This window comes from Heteronotia binoei, chromosome 10 (genome assembly GCF_032191835.1).
Source record: "Heteronotia binoei isolate CCM8104 ecotype False Entrance Well chromosome 10, APGP_CSIRO_Hbin_v1, whole genome shotgun sequence".
In the NCBI taxonomy this organism is placed as follows: Eukaryota; Metazoa; Chordata; class Lepidosauria; order Squamata; family Gekkonidae; genus Heteronotia; species Heteronotia binoei.
In genome coordinates this window covers 97,028,395-97,048,665 of record NC_083232.1, presented here as the reverse complement: position 1 = coordinate 97,048,665, position 20,271 = coordinate 97,028,395, and the positions used below count along the sequence as shown (strand labels likewise).

The 20,271-nt window shown below is 45.9% G+C and overlaps 1 protein-coding gene across 1 annotated transcript in view; it reads right to left on the bottom strand.

The window, feature by feature from the left end:
* The window catches only part of PLEKHG4B (pleckstrin homology and RhoGEF domain containing G4B), a 137,212-nt gene that overhangs the window by 96,438 nt on the left and 20,503 nt on the right, over positions 1–20,271 (bottom strand). Inside the window, exon 2 of the mRNA XM_060247742.1 lies at positions 2,782–2,979. Coding sequence (XP_060103725.1) covers positions 2,782–2,979 — 198 coding nt within the window. The remainder of the gene's footprint in view (positions 1–2,781; positions 2,980–20,271) is intronic.

Sequence of the window (20,271 nt, the reverse complement as noted above, 5' to 3'; positions counted from 1 at the left end):
AGGTCCCGCAGGGCTCGTACCATCTCTGGAAGATGATTCCACCATCGAGGGGCCATTACTGAGAAGGCTTGCTCCCTGGTTGTCTTCAATCGAGCCTCTCTTGGCCCAGGGATTGTTAGAAGATTTTGAGAGCTAGATCTCAGTGCTCTCTGGCTAAAAGATGCTATTTGCCGGCAAAGGCCAAACTGGCTCTGGTTGGTTTCCCAGCAAAGAAACTGGAAGTTGACAGCAAAAAAAAAAAAGGGGGGGGGGAGTAGAAAAGAACTAGTTGGTGAGGGAAGGGGGAGAGAAGAATGGTACTTGAGGGCTGAAACCTCTGTCATCAGGGCAATGAATAACTGCCGCTGGCACGCAGTGGAAACAGAACTGCCCTTTATGTGACTGTAACAGCCACTAAACCCCTGATTCAGACTCCTGTTGAGGCTTTGCACAAACATTGGGTTGTAAATCCTTTTGCCTCCCTAGTGAGCCGTGGTCTGGGGGGCTGTAAATCTTCAAGTGATTTCCTGAATAGCTGCATTCCTGAGAAACTTGCCATTCACAAGGCATGTGGGCAACCCTTCTCTCCTTCCGCTTCACTCCCCCGTGAAGGCAGTTGCTCCTGCTCACGCTGGAGCCAGCTGAAAAACTGACTGTCCTCAGCAGCAAAGGAAACTGTCTCAAAGCCTTAAAGGAAGGTTCTGTGTTCCTACACAAGGAGAAGGAAATTCAAGTATTCAAATAATATTTTGACACTAAAATGTGCGCAAACCAGTCATTGCTTTGAACAACCTCCTGTTTTCTAGCCTCTCTTTATTTTTGCAATAGGAGAAGCTGCCAGCCTGCTCCTGAACTACACTCGCTTGATTTTGTATTGTACTATCTTGGATAAAGCCCCCACTCTGAGCTACTCGTAGGTTAAGCATTAATTCTCAAAGACTGCATGTGAGTGGAACATGCACACTGCAAAGCATAGCCGGATTTGTTTATTCGCCAGCAAAACTCAAGTATTTTGTAGCTGACTCCGTTCCAAGAGAATTGCAGTGTTAAATATCAAGCACAGCTCTCCCTTACTCATGCCAACAGTCCCAGAGAGAGACAGAAAAAACAAGGCATGCAGAGCAGAACTCCGACTTCTGAGCATCTCAGTGTTTGTTTATTTAAAGCTCCTTGTTAAAGCATGTGTGCAAGTGAATGGTAGAGTCTACACTCTCCTCTTTGGGCAAATCCCCTTTTCTTAGGGCTGCCTGGAGGGTTGTATTATACGCTCCTGGCAACCATCGGGGAAGGGGGGGACGGGCCAGGAGCAGCAGGGAGGCCCATCCAACATACAGTGATGTGTCTACATCACTGCCCATGTGACTTGGAAGTGATGTCATCACATCCGCGATGTCTGTGTGATACTCTGGTGTTTGGGCAAAAACTCTATGGCAGATTTGGCTCCTGCCATAAAGTTTTTGCCCAAATACCAGAGCACTGCCCAGACATTCCAGATGTGATGACAGCAGTGACACAGATATGTCACTGCACATCAGATGGATCTCCCTCTTTTTCAGGGTAGGTTCCCCCGCCCCCACCAGCCAGCTGATCAGCAGCAGGGAGGTGGGATCTGTCAGCAGGGACCCCCTCCTGCCTCCACTGGGGGTCCAGCAACCCTGCCCATTCTGAATATGAGAATGTCGCAGCAGGAAACAGAGTGAGTGCAGAGGCTCCTTTTCAGCCGTCCTCTTCTTCAGTTTGTGCGCACGAGGCCCTAAGTTTGTTTCTCTCGAGTGGGGGGAGGGGTATGTGTGTGCGGGGAGTTCAGAGGGTGTTCCATGTGGGTTTTGCATTTTCTTTTAATCGCAGAAACCCGAGGACTGGATCGCACACATCCATTTCTGCTAACCGGAGGGCTTTCCTCCTGTGCTTTCTTCTTGACTCAGGATGGTGTGGAGTGCCCTTGGTACGGGAGTGGATCTCCTGGATCCAGTCCATGAAAATGAAATACGATTGTCAAAACAGCAGTTGGGCTGTAGGAGCACAAAATGAAGCAAACTGTGTTCTCAGAGCTTGGGCAACTTAAGGCAGCTGTGCAGATCTCAAATTATTTGGGCTCAGCCAGTTTGATGTAGTGGTTAAGCGTGCGGACTCTTATCTGGGAGAGCCGGGTTTGATTCCCCACTCCTCCACTTGCACCTGCTGGAATGGCCTTGGGTCAGCCAGAGCTCTGGAAGAGGTTGGCCTTGAAAGGGCAGCTGCTGTGAGAGCTCTCTCTTGATTTTAACATGTGAAGAGACACACACAAAAAGGTTATGCTCTAGTAATGGTATTATTGAATTACACTTTTCAGTACCTAATCCAAATACAATTCTAATGCTTACACAATTACGCAAAGAAAAAAAAATTCTCCTGTGATTAAGAACCACTCTTTTGGGCTTCTGTCACTTCTCTGACTGACAAGAAAGCTTAAAAAAAAAAAGAGTAGGGGGAAACAAAGTATTCCCCCTCCCCCCGCAGCATTTCCCAAATGCATCACCAGCAGCTTCCACAAGCTTCCAGTTGTGCTTCAGGTTAGGGTTAAAGATGGCTCAGATCATATTCCCAGTAGAATGTAAAGGAAGTTGTATATTTCTGCTCTCTCGCCGATACATCTCTTTCTTACTAGAACGCACACTTTCCCATGGTTATCTAATGCTTTCATTAGCTCGATTCAGAAAGCTTAGCAGTAAAAAGATTAAACTCCACATCTTTTTCAAAAAAATCTTAAACCATGAACAAAGGCAGTCTCTGTTCTAGCAGAGAAGGTAGAAATATACTCACACAGGTTTCCCGCTGGATGCTCTGCAAGACTCTCTTGGCTGGGACAAGGAAATCAATTAGACATCTGAGACCATCTCCACGGTAGAACTTTTCAACAATGCTGAACAGCTGCCAGAGAACAGTAGCAGCCGTGGCTTCAAAAGGTGGGTAGAGAGACGAAAGAGTATTCTGGATATAAGTATCAAGGGATTCCGAATCCTGAAATGAAAAGCCACAAAGCATTAGCTTACGGGGAAGGAAATAATTCAGGGTAAACAAAACATAAACACACACCAGCAGCATTAAACCTTTAATGTATTAGTTTTTCAAACTGTGTTCTTGAGTACCCTGGGATTCTCCGCAACTCTATTAGCCGCGCTGGATAAATATGAAAGACAGCCTGACTACTACTCCAGATTGCAGGGGAAGGTGACTCTGCACAAGGGTGTAACATCCTTTGGAACACATAGGGTTTCTCATCCGACAAGACAAAGTGAAAGGTTTCCCTGAAAGTAGAATGTTTGAAAAACACTGATGTGGAGAATATGCTTCATGTAACTTTTGACTGTCTGTGGTGTGACTTTATCTTTGAGATTCTCTTCATCCATGGTAAGGAAACCCTCAAGAGGTTCTGTTGGGTTTTGGGCAACTTCACTTCCTGGAGTCATGAGTTAATTAATTGTTTGTTTATGCATGCTGATACTTAGCCAGTCAGTGGTAGGACCAATGAGCTAGTCTGTATGTACTTCCCACTAGAAGCTAGGTGTCAATATGCATATTAACCTGTGTTGGTAAACTCTAATTGGGTAATCAATACATTGGGGATGGACTAGGGAGAAAGCATTGGGTTTCAGTTTATGGTCCTTTGTTTACGTCTCTAGTCTTCCTTGCCAGATGCTGTTTAGAACTCAGAAAGTGAACATGTAGTTAGAGAAGACAAATAGGATGTTAAATCCTTTTCTTGTTCCGCAGGACTCCAAGTTACCCCTTTCCTCAAGAGATCAGTAAAGATTACCTTGTTAAAGCTAAATGCGTGTGCCTGGCTGTTTTGTGGTTTAATCTGCATAACTCTGCCAGCAGGTTCCACCAAGACTTCAACATCTGTCAACCTGAGCCTGAACCAGTCCATACAACAGGCCAGTTTTTGGATACCATTATGGTGTTGGAAAGTGCCATCAAGTCACAGCTGATTTATGGAGACCCTGTACGGTTTTCAAAGCAAGAGATGTTCAGAGGTGGCTTGCCATTGCCAGCCTCTGAAAAGCAACCTTGGGCTGCCTTGGAGGTCTCCCATCCAATCTCTAACCAGGGCTGACCCTACTTAGCTCCCAAGATGTGGCTAGCCTGGGTCCCTCCACATCAGGGCAGATACCATTCTACAATTATGCTATAGAAACATGCAAAGCTTTCTTGGTAGAAAAAGCCCAGCAGGAACTCATTTGAATATTAGGCCAGACCCCCCTGACATCACCATTGTTTCACACAGGGCTTTTCTGTATGGAAAAACCAGCAGGAATAATTTGCGTATCAGGCCACATCACACGGCGCCAAGCCAGCCGGAACTGCATTCCCGTGCATTCCTGCTCAAAAAAAGCCCTGGAAACATAACCAGCACTGAACACTACACATGTCTAAATGCTTCCCCTTCACACAATCCATTGGCTATAGCCAGCATTAGTTTGCAGTATGCTCCATTTCCAGAAGTTACACTTAAAAGTTGTACATTAGAAGTGGTACATTTAAAAAAAAAACCTTAAAATAAAGCATGCTTAAAACATTAGCACTTGTTGGTCTTAAAGATGCTTTCTTCGTATGTTTCCCATGGAAACTGGGTTCAGGTAGCCGGCTCAAGGTCGACTTAGCCTTCCATCCTTCTGAGGTCGGTAAAAGGAGCACCTAGCTTGCTGAGGGGGAAGTGTAGATGACTGGGGAAGGCAATGGCAAACCACGCTGTAAAAAGTCTGCCATGAAAATGCTGTGAAAGCAACGTCACCCCAGAGTCCGAAACGACTGGTGCTTGCACAGGGGACTATCTTTACCTTTTTGTGGCTAAAAGCCACTGATGGACCTCTGCTCCTTATATTTACCCAGGTTCCTCTTGTTGTGTACTGGACTCAAGTAAAGGCTGTTTTAGGTTTTCCTGCCTGGCTTATTGGAGCCATACGAATGGAGCTTGGGGACTCAGGAACAATGGGCAGCAGAATCCAAATCCTTGCTGCCCTGTACCAATCAGAGACCCCGGCTGGTTTGAATGACCCAATAACATATTTGAGCAGAAACCCAGGGTTGTATATAGTTGGCCCCATTGCTCAGTCCTTGTAATGCAGCCACCTATCATGCTGTATCGAATAAAGATTATCACTACCACTTCGCCTTTCAATGCACCAAACCCACTATATTATAGTAGTCCAGTACACAACATCAAAATGGTCTATGCTTAGAAGTACACAGTCTTCTCTTCCCTGGAACCTGTCCTCTCCTTTGCCTCATACAATGAATATCTCTCCTCCCACCACAATAAAGCGCTTTCCTTCCTTTTTATGTCACAAACAGAAACCCTTATTCTTACATTATAGGAATATTAACAGAACTCTAAGAGAGTTTCACAGAAAGCCTGGAAGTTTAAGACAGACTATCCTGGAAGAAAGAGAAAAGCATCTCTTGATTTTAATACTTCTAAATACCATTTCTGTCATCTATACTAAGTGAGCTCCTTCTTTGCAGCACCCCTCCCAGCTTCTGATTGAGATAGAAAGACTCAGAGATCTCCACTCTGACTGTATCTGACAAAGGGAACTTAAGACTTGCAAAAGCTCTTGCTCTGAAAAAACTGTTGGTCTCAAGTAGGGTTGCCAAGTCCAATTCATGAAATATCTGGGGACTTTGTGGGTGGAGCCAGGAGCAAGGTTGTGACAAGCATAACTGAACTCCAAAGGGAGCTCTGGCCATCACATTTAAAGGGACCACACACCTTTTAAATGCCTGCCCTCCACCGGAGATGATGAAGGATAGGGGCACCTTCTTTTGGGGCTCACAGAATTGGACCCCCTGATCCAAGCTTTTTGAAACCTGGGAGGGTGTTTTGAGGAGAGGCACCAGATGCTATGCTGCAAATTTGTTGCCTCTATCTCAAAACACAGCCCCGCCCCCCCCCCGAGCCCCAGATACTCACGGATCAATTCTCCATTATACTCTATGGGAATCGGTCTCCATAGGGAATAATGGAGTGCCCAGCAGACATTTCCCTCCCCCGCCCCACACTTTTTGATGACCCTGAAGTGGGGGAGGGCCTCCAAACCAGGGGATCCCCTTCCCCACCTGCGGATTGGCAGCTCTAGTCTCAAAGGTGCTCTTGGATTCAAATCTAGCTGTTCTACTGCAGACGAACATGGTTACCCTCTGAAACTGCAAAGTAAAAGAAATCTTCATGTCTTTGCTTTGGAATATTTCCTAGAATTGTCTCTTCCCTACCCGTATCAAGATACAGGGGAGAAGTAAACAACATCTCTACAGCAGCACCTTTGTTTTAAAGTCAATGTGGGTGTGGAAATGAAAGAGTAAATATGGACTCGCCTGCAGCAGCTAAGTCTCCGCGATAGTGTAGAAAAGGACCATAAATCAGTGGGGCAGACTGCAAGCAAAGAAAGAAAGAAAGGACAGAATCTCTCCGAAATTACGGCCACAAATTATTTTTTTCCCAGTTCGAGTTCAGAAACCTGATGGGAATCAAAGAGCTTTGCAAAGTTTCTCACACTGCTGTGCAAACACAAGTTCAAAGCTCCCTCTCAATGGGGAAGGTTTTCATGCCAAGGATTTCACTCGCCCTGTGTTTGCACAATGCCTGAGACAAGGAATTCTTCCTTCTGACTGGGGCCCTCCAACAACCAGTTATAACAGCAACAATGTGTTGAAAGTCCAATCTGGCACTAAGATCTCCTGCAGGAGTGCCACTGAAGCAAGTGGGAAACATATGAAGCTGCCCTATACTGAATCAGACCCTTGGTCCATCAAAGTCAGTATTGTCTTCTCAAACTGGCAGCGGCTCTCCAGGGTCTCAAGCTGAGGTTTTTCACACCTATTTGCCTGGACCCTTTTTGGAGATGCTGGGGATCGAACCTGGGACCTTCTGCTTCCCAAGCAGATGCTCTACCACTGAGCCACCGTCCCTCCCCTGACCAGCAGTGGCTCTCCAGGGTCTCAAGCGGAGGTTTTTCACACCTATTTGTCTGGACCCTTTTTTGGAGATGCCAGGGATTGAACCTGGGACCTTCTGCTTCCCAAGCAGATGCTCTACCACTGAGCCACCATCCCTCCCCTAACATCATGCACTGGTACATCTCTGATGCATTGGGGTGCCCTCCTCTGGGGAGCCCCTGGAGATCTCATTTTCACATGACCAAGATCAGCTTCCCTGGAGAAAATGGCTGCTTTGGAGGGCGGATCTGCTGAGGTTCTTCCCCTCCCCAAAGACTCTGCTCCCCAAATCTCCATGGATTTCCCAAACCTGAAAATCCTAAATCCACTTCACTGGGCTTGGGCAGGAGAACAGCCCACTAGTTTGGGAATATGACAAGAAACCGGAACTACAACATTCTAGAGCTGAAGCAACTTTTAAACAATATTTAATTCAATTATGCCTAACCTGAACAATTTCATGTCCATGACGCTCAACCAGGGCTGGTGCCGGAGGTTTTGCTGCCCTAGGCCCCCGCCCCTCGGCCCCCATGCCTACGGTGGCAAAGGCGAGCGTGGCAGCAGTGGCAGGGGGCCCAGCAAGGGAGGGCAGGCTCCATGCACCTCCGCGCTCACCCGCCACCATGCTGCCCCCATTCAGCCTTCCCACCGGGTCTGTGCTTCCAGAAAAAAATAGACCCGGGAAGGCTGAGTGGGGGTGGTGGGGTGGTACATGTGCTCTGAGGCGCTCTGAGCCTGCCCTCCCTTGCCGTGGAAGCCTTTTGTGGGAAGGGAGGCAACTCCAAACATCTCCCAGCACACCTGCCAACCCGGCACCTCTATGCCCCTTCCCCCACCACTACCACCTGCCCGCCTACAGCGCTCCTGGTAAGCAGCAAGGTGGAAGAGGGTGGCAGAGAGGCTGGCAGCAAGGGCAAGCATAGCAGTGGGGAAGGGGCACCGGAGCGGTGGGACATGTGCGGGGGAGCGGTGCCTGCCACCTGTGCCCTGTGCAAGGTGGCACTCTAGGCAGCTGCCTACCTGGCCTACTGGAACACATAGCCCTGAGCTCAACAGCTGGCCTTGGGCAAATTTCCATTTCCTCACCCCATCCTTCCTCATAGAGGGTGCTGTGATGTTAAGACAACTTCCCCTATTCTGCTCTGAGCACCATGGACTGACCAGGCACAAACTGCATCCATTTTTCCTTTATCCAGTTTTCCTCTTCAGCTCTTTCATTTCCCGTTCTCTAACATGGGGTTAATTGTGTGTTTCCTCCTAGGGAGTGGAGGGCTGTTACAATGAAGAACGGGGTCTTCTCAAGAACTGTAAACCAAAAATATTTTGCACAGACAGCCAGATCTGAAAGCCTAAAAAACCTGAATCCCTGGATTATATCCCAACTAGATTTATGGGACAGTTGAAATCCAGGAATTTCTGTAGCTTAATGAAGACAAGGAGATGAGACAAGGCAGGATCCTCAACGTCACGTTTTATTAGGGATGGCAGCTTCCAGGTGGGAACTGCACATCTGGAATGACAACTGATCGCTGGATGACACAGAGCAGTTCCCCAGGAAAAAATGGCTGCTTTGGAGGGTGGACTCCATGGGGTCATGCCCTGATGAGGTCCCTGCCCTCCCCAGGCTCCACCCCCAAAATCAAGAACCAAAAAGGTTAGTGCAAACACTGGGAAAGAGAAAGAAAAGAATATACATACATTATGGGGTCCCTCCTCAAAGCCCCCGCCCCACTACCTTCTGCACTGAACGAGAGCTGGTATCAGAAGCAGGAAATAGGGGGAACAGGCACGCAATGTGAAATAAAGTGAGTTCAGCCAGCTCTGAATCAACTCCTTGCAATTTATTGCAAGAAGAAGCAGTCATAAACAGCACAGGCACTTCACTCATTATATACACTGTGACTGAGTCAAACACGCCCCCTTTAGCAGGCAACAGTTATTCCTATTGGCTCACTCCAGAATCCTTCTTTTGCATCTCTTTGTTACAAGTTGTTACATGCCTAGCATCCTGATTGGCCAGTTTTTCCAGGCTTCAGGATCCTGGTTTGCAAGGAGTGCCTGTCTCAAGCTCAGGCAACAAGAACCCCATGAGATGCAATACACAACACGATGATTTAATGTACTGCTAACACATAAACTAAAACATACATTATCAACTCATCACCTCCTTTCTTTTGTGTTTGCATTCAAGTACTTTAGTTAAGTGCATGGTGAAGTTGAAATGGTCACCAACTCAGCTTGTTGCTGTGCAGTTTCACTAGGCTTGCCAGCTCTAGATTGGGAAATACCTGCGGATTTGGGTGGTGGGCCCTGGGGAGGCAGGGTACAGTGCCCTAGAGCCCACTCTCCAAAGCAGCCATTTTCTCCAGGGGAACTGGTCTCTGTGGGCTGGAGACCAATTGTAATAGTGGGAGATCTCCAGACCTCACCTGGAGGTTAGCAACCCTAGCTTTCACACCTTCCCTCTCCCTTCTTGCATAGAAAAGCATAGTTAGAAACTAACTCCAGTTATCCGTGACACACAAAAATGCAGGACATGCAGGGTTCACTGGAGGTTGTTTCCTCCCCCATAACTGGGATTCCGAATGAGGGTTTAATTTGAGTTTAGGATCTATTTGTTTGTTTAATTTAAAAATATCATCATTTCACAATTCCACAATGCCTAAGGCAGTTTACAAATTATATAAATATACACGGTTAAAAAGAAAGTTGAAACACATACATAAAATGGATAAAATACAGGAGACACATAAAATGAAGGCTGGGACAGTGATTTAAGCTGCTTTATGTTCTCACTGGGCAGAAAGGAGAGGTTTATGTAGTAAGTAGGAAAGGAAAGGTCCCCTGTGCAAGCACCAGTCGTTTCCAGCTCTGGGGCGACGTTGCTTTCACAACGTTTTCACAGCAGACTTTTTATGGGGTGGTTTGCCATTGCCTTCCCCAGTCATCTACACTTTCCCCCCAGCAAGCTGGGGACTCATTTTACCAACCTCGGAAGGATGGAAGGCTGAGCCAACCTCGAGCCAGCTACCTGAACCCAGCTTCTGCTGGGATCGAACTCAGGTCGTGAGCAGAGCTTAGGACTGCAGTATGAAGCTTTAACACTATGCATCACGGGGCTCATATAAAGTAAGTAAGTAAATAAATAAATAAATAAATAAAGGAGAGGTCTGTGTAGTAAATAAACAAAAATAAATACATGGAGTTAAAACTGCATCAAGTACATGAGGTTAAAATTCCTGCAACAAATACCACCACAAACATAACTTAGGCAAATAATGATCTCATACCTATTTTCCTATAAACAGTGTAATAACAAATATGTCCAGCCCACACAAATGTCAATCTCAAGGAATTTCTATGGGTTGCCAACCTCCAGGTGATAAGCAATCAAACAGGAGACTCACGGACAGGAGAAATGCCTAACAGACAATACCATGATTGAACAACAAGGCCACAGATTTGCAAATATATATTTGAATATTTATCTACTATTTGTGAAACATACCAAATTTCATTCAACAATTCTTACAATGCTCCATAAACACCATTTCATAGTTATATAAGGTACCACAAGCATCAACATTCAGCGTCCAAAAAAGTTCCTTTGTATAGTCCAAACTCCACACTTGAAAAACAGAAAAGTGCTTGTAGAAAAAATCCTTGTCTCAGTTAAATGCTTGCAGGACAATACTTGTCACACTCAAATGTCCATTCTTCTACTGGGTGGAGAAACTTCATATGCCTCCTCCATTGGAGATGCCAGCCTCAGTAGTCCTCTATTTCCAAAGTAATCTTTATCAAGGGCTGTGATCACACACACTAAATAACATACTTTTGATTTACTTTCAATGCACTTTACAATTGGATTTTACTGTGTGAACTTGCAGAACACAGTTGGAAAGTGAAAGTTGATTGAAAGTGCATTATTTAGTGTGTGTGACCACAGCCAAGGAGGGGTCTAGAGAAGAAACTCACAACTCCAATACTGCTTGTAACTTCACTCATACAAGCACACATTCTTCAGAGATATCAATCCAGGTGGTGTCTGGAGATCACCTGGGATTAATACTCCTTCTAAGCTGTGGAGTCTTGTGAGCAAAATTTCTGCTACATGTGCTACTAGCATTAAAGCTGTGAGCTCCTGCATAAATTAGTTTGCTCTGGGGCCATTTTTCCTGAGCGAAGACAAACATGTGTGAGCCAGAAGCTAAAAAACAGTGAGCTAGCTCACACTAACTTACCTGATCTGATCTCCAGGTGACAGAGATCAGTTCCCCTGGAGAAAATGGCTACTTTGGAAGGTGGAGTCAATGGCATTAGATGCCACTTAAGTCCCTCCCCAAATCCCACCCTCTTCAGGCTCCACCCCCAAAATCTCCAGGTATTTCCCAACCCAGACCTATTTCTGCACTATTGCATTTGAACTCTCCTTACAACAGGACGAAGACCCATCACAAACAAACATATTTTTACACACTCGCTATATGCTACTTTTTACAACACTTTTCAAGAGCCCCGTGGCACAGAGTGTTAAAGCTGCAGTACTGCAGTCCTAAGCTCAGCTCAAGGCCTGAGTTCGATCCCCAGCGGAAGCTGGGTTTTCAGGTAGCTGGCTCCAGGTTGACTCAGTCTTCCATCCTTCCGAAGTCGGTAAAATGAGTACCCAGCTTGCTGGGGGGAAAGTGTAGATGACTGAGAAAGGCAATGGCAAACCACCCCGTAAAAAGTCTGCCATGAAAACATTGTGAAAGCAATGTCACCCCAGAGTCGGAAACGACTGGTGCTTGCACAGGGGACCTTTCCTTTAAGAGCCCCGCGGCACAGAGTGGTAAAGCTGCAGTCCTGCAGTCAGAGCCCTCTGCTCACGACCTGAGTTCGATCCCAGCGGAAGCTGGTTCAGGTAGCCAGCTCGAGGTTGACTCAGCCTTCCATCCTTCTGAGGTCAGTAAAATGAGTACCCAGCTTGCTGTGGGGGGAAGTGTAGATGACTGGGGAAGGCAATGGCAAACCACTCCGTAAAAAGTCTGCCGTGAATACGTTGTGAAAGCAACGTCACCCCAGAGTCGAAAATGTCTGGTGCTTGCATAGGGGACTACCTTTACCTTTTTTTTTTAACAACACTGAAGCGCTGTAACGGAGGGTTAATAATAGCGTAGTTTAGCTCTTGAACAAGTTGTGTACAGGCATGTGAGAAACAGCACGTGGTATCTTCATTGTGAATGCATTTGCATTTATCTATACCCCAGAAGATGACGGCAAAAGGTGAGATGGCTGGACAGCGTTACTGATGTAACAAACACGAATTTGAGCAGACTTCGGAGGATGGAGGAAGACAGGAGGGCCTGACGTGACTTGGTCCATGGGGTTACCAAGAGTCAGACTCGACTGTGCGACTGAAAGACAACACTTTTCTCCCCAGTTGGGACTCAAAGCAACTGAGAACATCATTTACTCCATCCTCCATTTTCTTACAAACACCATTCTGAGGAAAGATAGGCTGCGAGATCAAATGATCCAACGGAAGTGCTGGATGAATCCTCCCTTCCCCTCCCCACACTGATAATGTCAACTAACAGAAGCTTCCCAGATTCCTGGGAATACACACCCACAAAACAGGCAAAAAACATTTTTTTAAAAAAAAAACCAATGAAACTGCTAATTCAAATGTTGGGCTTTGAGCTAGGTTCAATTTCTCTGTATTAAACATAAGAGGATCTCAGGTTTCTGTACTGTGGCTACATCAGTTTCTGCCCCTTTGCCCCTTTCTCCCCCTCATCGTGGTTTCTGCAACGGAATCTTCATGGTACCGAAGCATTCCAGAAGCAGAGAGCTCACTTCTGGCCAGTGTCCCGATGATTTATTTCTGATTAGCTAAGCCCTTGCCGGCACCCTCCCCACAGCAGGCTGTGCTAGGCAGAGGTACAAGTGTAAAGTGCACCTGCTTCACAGACCAAATAAACCAAAGGTGGGGGGCAGTTTAAAAGCTTTTCCAAACAGGAACAACCTTACCAGATCAGACAAAAAAGAAACCCATTTTTGCAACCAACAGCACTGAAAAGTGCCAGTAAGTGACCTGCACGATCAGTAAGAAGCATCAACAAGACGTTCTGGACCAAAGGATATTCAATGCGGTTTCCTAGGCAATTCTCTGATGGGAAGACAGAATCATAGAGTTGGAAGGGACCTCCAATGTCATCTAGTTCAACGCCTTGCACAATGCAGGAAACTCACAAATACTTCCCCCTAAACAGTCTCTTTTCTCCTCAGCACTCAAACCAAAATCCACAAATTCTGGCATTCAGTTTTCAGAAGCAACCAGTCAGATGTCTTGGGGGATGCTCACAAGCAGGACATGCACCCCTACCAGGGGTCATTTCGTAGAAAAAGAGGTGCTGGAACTCATTAGCACAGCTCATTTGCATATGCCACACACTTCTGAAATCACCCGAAGGTGTACTAAATTATGTCAGCTCTGCATCTACCTTAAAATGCTTCTTGGAATTATAACTGTCATAAGAATACCTTACTCCCCTCATACCTTCTAAATCACTTTCTCCTAAGTGGCCACAGTGGCATGATGAGGATTTCCATCTGTCTGCTTGATATGTCTTGGTTATTTTCCCATTTTTGTGGGGAGAAAACATCAGAAAGTTTGTAAAATCTTAAGAGTTCAGCAAAATTTTCACAGGGGGTTTAAACAATGGAACCCAGTAGCAAGTATTTGCGGGGGGGGGGGGGGGTTAAGAAAGAAAGAGCATCATAAAATGTGGTTCCAGAGCTCTGCTCCTGTGAGCTCCTGCCCAAAATGAGGCCTGAGCCCTGCCCTCCCTTGACCACAAAATCTGGTCTTCAGACGAACTGCCTTTGAGCATGGAAGTTCCACACGGTGTTTGTGGCTATCACCGGTGAATTTGTCTAATCATTTTCCAAGGTAATTTAAGCTAATTACCATTGCCCATGGTAGCAAATTCTGCCTGTTAATTATACAGGATTATTCAAAGGCCTTGCGTGTGGGCTTAGATGTACTACCTTCATCTTCTGCTGTGGCTTTTAAAAAAAGAAACGCTTTAAAGATTGCATCCTCCGGCAGTCTGTGGATAACAGGCTTTGGGAGTGGATGTCAAAGGATGCCAGCTTGGGAATCCTGGAAATCCCCTAGATTCCTCTAGGCATCTTATGCCTCGGTCTTTGATCCCCGAGGCATTTCGCGGGAGAAAGCCTCCTTCGTTTTGAAGAGCCTTGGCACAAGTAAAATATTTTTGGGGTGATGTGATTGTGAATCGCTTGCAAGATCAACAAGGCTCACACTCTAACAGGACTTTTTACAAAATGAAACAGGCAGCTGAGAAACGAAACAGCCGCAATCCGCAACAGCCAGGTGCATGCATACTAGTGCCTTCCTGAACTACTGTTTCATGGTACAGTGCACAAAATTGTTTCTCATGTTTTTGCAGAGGATACAAAAAATGTCTCTTGTATGGAAGATGCATTTCCCTAAACAGCAACACTTTGGGTCCTGATCTGGATAGCCCAGGCAAGCCTGATCTCGTCAGATCTTAGAGATTCTACGGGGGCAACCCCGGCAAGTACTTGGATGGAATACCAGGGCCGGGATGCAGAAGCAGGCAATAGCAAGCCACCTCTCTAAAAAACATCCAAACCCCAGTAGGGGTCACCAGGAGTCACCGTGACTTCCAGGCACACACACACACCAAAAAATTCAATCTCTGTCATTTCCAGTCAAAAAGCATCATGTGAACGACCTCTGTATGAGGTCACAGAGAGCTGCTGCTAGTCTGAGCAGACAGTACTGACCTTGATGGACCAATGGTCTGATTCAGCATAAGGCAGCTTCCTTATCCTACCATCACTGCACCTGATGCAGCCCAAAATTGCATTTGCCTTTTTAGCTGCTGCATCACACTGCTGACTCATGTTCAATGCACAGTCCACCAAGACCCCTAGATCCTTTTCACACAAACTACTGCTGAGACAAGTCTCCCCCATCCTATAATTATGCATTTGATTTTTCCTATCTAAATGCAGAAGTTTACACTTATCCTTGTTAACATTCATTTTATTTGTTTTAGCCCAGTCTGTCAAGATCATCCTGTATCCTATCTCTGCCTTCTACTGTATTTGCAACCCCTCCCAATTGAGTATCATCTGCAAATTTAATGAGCATTCCCTCTATTCCTTCATCCAAATCATTTATAAAGATATTAAACAAAGCAGGCCCCAGGATAGATGAACTGAGTAAATAAACGGCAGCCATGACACTAGTAGTCATGTGACATAATCCTTCCCCATCCCCTCCTAGTATGTCTCCATAATGGCATCTGATCCCCTCCTGACCCTTATGAACTGCATGGGGAGGGCAAATGGGGATATGCTATAAGGAGGAAGGAAAATCTGCAAAAATTCCCCCTTATCCCCTCCAGTTTTGCAAGCTTTCTTCCTCCAGCAGAAGAAAGCAGTTGGATACATGCAAGGCATGCGGCTCAGTCTCCAGTGCCAGTCCCCAGGTTCCAACAGCCATCATGCGCCTTTAGATCATAGCAGGAGGAAAGCAAGGGGCAGAGCGAAAAGGCAGGGCCACAAGTGTGTGAAGCCTGTGAGAAAGGCAGAGGAAAACTTCATCCCCTAGACTGCTCTCCTTTCCTGCTCCTGTCTGAAGAAGTTGGTTGAAATACAGCAGATGTTTACATTCAGCAACTTCCATGAGTAAATGGCCCCAGTGAGATCACAAAAGTGTGGGCTTGCAAACTGTGCTTATTTGACTGCTTTGTGAGTGTGTGTGCATGTGTCCCTTTAAAAAGCCATACTTGGAAATGTTTCCAAAGTCTGACAAGGGGTTTCGTGGGGATATGACAAATTTTGCTCTCATTTAGTGGAAATGTAGCTGCCAGGATGGGCAAAAAAAGAGAATGAGGAAATTGATTGTATTCTGGGGGACTGCACTGCTGTATTTTTATTTATTCATTTAGATATTGGGAAGGTCTCCAAGCTCCACTCCCAAAGTCTCCTGGCTCTACCCCCAAAGTCCCCAGATATTTCCTGAGTCAGACCTGGCAACCCTACAAGGAAATAGCGGACAGAGTTCTTGCGTGACAGAAATCATTCACCATTCAGGAAGGAAAGCTGTTGGTGCAAATCCAGATTTGGCCAGTGTGTACTTCCCACCATGCAGGTTTGGTACTTAGAAGCAGAGTGATGAAAGCAGAGAAGGGTGCAGGGCATCCTTGGATTGTCATCCGTGTGGGAGCAGCCAAGGACTTCTTCCATCCTCTGCTGAAAATAATCAAACCCTTCCCACCATGCCAGGACAGGAGGGAGTCAGATTTATAAAAGCCTCAAAGCAGTTTTGCATCCCTCCCTGAAGATATGAAAGGGCATGCAATAGACAGGAGAGAGAGCAATTGGGAACTGATCACGAGAAACCAGACCTATTTGGATTCCTAACAGCTAATTAATCTATTTTTAAACAAGACTTGGGGGAGTTTGCTCATCTTTATTCTACGTTGCACTGGCTCTTCATTTATTAACAGCAGATAGGAACTCACTACAAAAAGCTGGCCATGATCTTTTGTCTGCATCTTACTCCCAGAGCTGTACTAGGCACAGGAAAAATAAATCACCTAAAAATTTGGCTTAAAAATTAAAAAGCAATAGAATGGCTTTTATTTGCCCATTTTGCATGGGGAGGCTGCATTGAGGCAATTGGATATGGAATATGGTACCTTTCTTGCATACAGTAAGTACCTTGCCCTCACCTGGATGGCCAAGGCTAGCCTGATTTCATCGGATCTCAGAAGGTAAGCAGGACCAGCCCTGGTTAGTACTTGGGTGGGAGACCACCAAGGAAGTCCAAGGTCGCTCCACAGAGGCAAGTAATGTTGGATCAGGCCAATTGCACATCCAGTCCAAAACTCTGGGACACACCGTGGCCAAAATCAAGACGTCAGGAGATCCACAAGAGTTCTTTCAGAACTCTTGGATGTATGACATCTGGGCCTGGTGATTCATCAGTCTTTCATTTGTCTATCAGTTGTAGGACCTCCCGTCTCATCACCTCAATCTGACTCAGGTCTTTCAACACTCCTCCTGAAATAGGGAATTTTTGAGTGGGCAGGCACCTTCCATCTCTTGCCAGTGGAGATATGGGCAAAAAATGCATTCAGCTTCTCTGCCATTTCCCTGTCTTTTCATCCCTTGGTCATCCAAAGGCCCCACTGCCTCCCTGGTTGGTTTCCCACTTCTAATGTATTTTATCTGTTTGTCTCTTGCCTTGAAAATTCCAGGAGGAGTCTCTGTAAATCAGCTGCAACGCGACAACACTTTCCACCACCACCTTTCTCACAGAGAATCACAACTTCCAGCAGAATTTTACTGAGTCAGAATTATGAACTGTGTTTTGAAAAGACAAAGCTAACATTATATCAGCAGGAAGCACAAAATGGTACATGTCTGCATCTTCGTCTGATTTCACTGGCATCGCTGCCCCTATATAATAAGTCAATTCAGGTGTGGCACTGAAGGATACCATGTACAGGCATTCTGAGGCAGTGCGTGCACTGCAAAGTATTTATATAGCTGGGTTTGCCCTGCATCATTCACTCCTCCCCAGTCAGCCATACCAAGTGCTCATTTTCTTCGTTTACGTGAAATGTATGAATTTACTGCACATCAACCTTAGCAAGCACAGACAGGCTGTGAGGGAGGGCATTATGTATCTTTCACAACTGTGCATGAATAGCAATACCACAGTATTCCACAATGCAACACAAGCATCCAAAGGGCAAAAAGGATACAGAAAATGCTTTCTTCGGCTCATGGCTCTGCTTCTTGTTACCCCGAGGTGGGGGAAGGACAGAGAATGAAAAAACGAGACACCAGAATGCCAGCTGTATCCATGGGAAGGATTCTGCTAAATCAGATTTACTAATTTAGTTCATTTATAGTCTGCCTTTCCCTTCCAATGGCTTCTACATCCTTCTTCTCTCCTCCATTTTAGACTCACAACAACAACCCTCTGAGGTAGGTCAGTCTGACTGTGTGACAGGCCTGAGGTCAACCAGAAGCTTCCATGGCTGAGCAAAGATTCAAATCTGGATTTCCCCGATCCAAGACTGAGACCTATTCCACATTTAACACTCGCCTCCTATAATATAGTGGGTTCAGTGCGTAGAGGAGATGCGGTTGCAGTGATCATAGCTCTTTATTGAGTTACAGCATGGTAACTAGTAGCTAACGAAGACTGCTGAATTGGACCAATGGGGCCAACTACATACAGTCCAAGGTTCCCGCGCTAGAACGCCATTGGGTCATTTGAACTAGCAGGGGACCTGTGATTGGACCAGGGCAGCAGGGATTTGGATCCTCCTGCCCATTGTTCCTGAGTCCCCAAGCTCAGTCCTTCAGGCTCCAATGAGCCAGGCAGGAATACTGATAAAGGAATATGAACATGAGTCCGCATACACAACACCCCCCTTCTGTGTGGATTCTGCATCGGCTGTGTGTTCCCTGCTTGCTCCCTGCTCCACACAAACTCAAGAGCCGAGAACAAGACCGGGACAAAAGCTAACGTGGAATCTGACACTTCAACTGCTCCAACACCCTGGCTCTGTATTATATTTCCTCCCCTGCTACAGCTGATGGGAAATACTTTTACCCCCACCAAACCATATTTGTCGACATCGATTTCCTCCAAAAACAACGTCCTCCAAGGAAAATGCGGTTTGAGACAAAAAGGTAAAGTAGTCCCCCTGTGCAAGCACCAGTCGTTTCCAACTCTGGGGTGACGTTGCATCACGACGTTTTCACGGCAGATTTTTTACAGGGTGGTTTGCCACTGCCTTCCCCAGTCATCTACACTTCCCCTTCAACAAGCTGGGTACTCATTTGATGGACCTCGGAAGGATGGAAGGCTGAGTCAACCTCAAGCTGGCTACCTGAACCCAGCTTCCGCCGGGATCGAACTCAAGTCATGAGCAGAGGGTTTGGACTGCAGTGCTGCAGCTTTACCAGCCCCCAAATGCCGAAGCTGTTGAGGGCTATCCCTAATAGAGAAGTCCTGTGGGCCATGATGAAGCAGCCCACCAAAGCACTTAAATTGCTGTCCGAAGAGCCTCTGTTCACACCACTGTCCTCACAAATCAAGTACCACTTATATTTTATTTTTGATTTTACCAGATATGTATCTTGCCTTTCTGCTCTCACAAGGGACACCAAGGTAGCTAACAATTTAAAACATAACACAATTAAAACTACACTTTAACACGCAAACATCCCGCCAAATATGAGATTCATTCACATTCACTCGAAAGAAATGCGCTTTAAGAGTATGCCACAGAAAAACCTGATGAGCTTGCACAAGACAGACAAGCCATCTTTTCTTAATATGTCTGCAACCTTCCTTTCAGGACTGATTCAAATTGATCCATGCGACACACAGCAGATTTTTCAGAGAACAATGCCGAAGCTTTTTCAGATGCACACACACAAAAAGACCACAGGAATTCTTTGTTTGGGACCCGGCTCTCCCCACAGGAAAAAGGTTCTCCCGTTGACTCATGTAGTCTACGATTACACTGTCCAGTCCAGACTTGTTAATGCCTTTCAACTATCCCGTACACCAGAAAGGTCTTGTTGTCAGCTTGGGTTTCCAGCCCCTTTTCAAAACCAGGAGGTGAAAAGGTTACTTTGCACTCTGATTATGATCCAGTCAAAGATAAGGCAGGTAAACAACTGAGTGCTGGATGAGACAGGCTTATAAATAATGATTTGGCTGAATCCTCCTGTATGCTTGGGCCTTCACACAAGGGTGGTTTCTAATTCCATAAAGCACTTCTTGGTCCACAGTTATGCCACTGCTGTGTGAGTACCAGGACATCCTTTCTAAGAATATGAAGCACACCTTCTTTACTTTCTGTTTTCTCACAACCCTTAGCGGGGACATCAACAGCTACTCATTTTAGCCTGCCCAGGAGCGCAAGAAAGTTTAAAGATCTTTAGATTGCTTAAGGCCGCTATAAACTACAATCCATCAATGATGAGATGCTGGAGGTGGAAAGATAAAGATCAGGCATTTCCCCCTACCTGCAGATCCACTTATCTGCCCATGGCCAAACAACACTGAAATGAGTGGGGAAAGCTACAGCTATTTTGAAATGTTTTCAAAGCATAAGGCAACTTTAATCCTGTAAATTATAGTCTCAACCTGTGCTCATACAGAAGAAAGTAGTCCATTGGCACCTTTATAACCAACAAAGAATAAGGTTTTGCCCTGATACTATCACAAGACCTCTTGAGTCA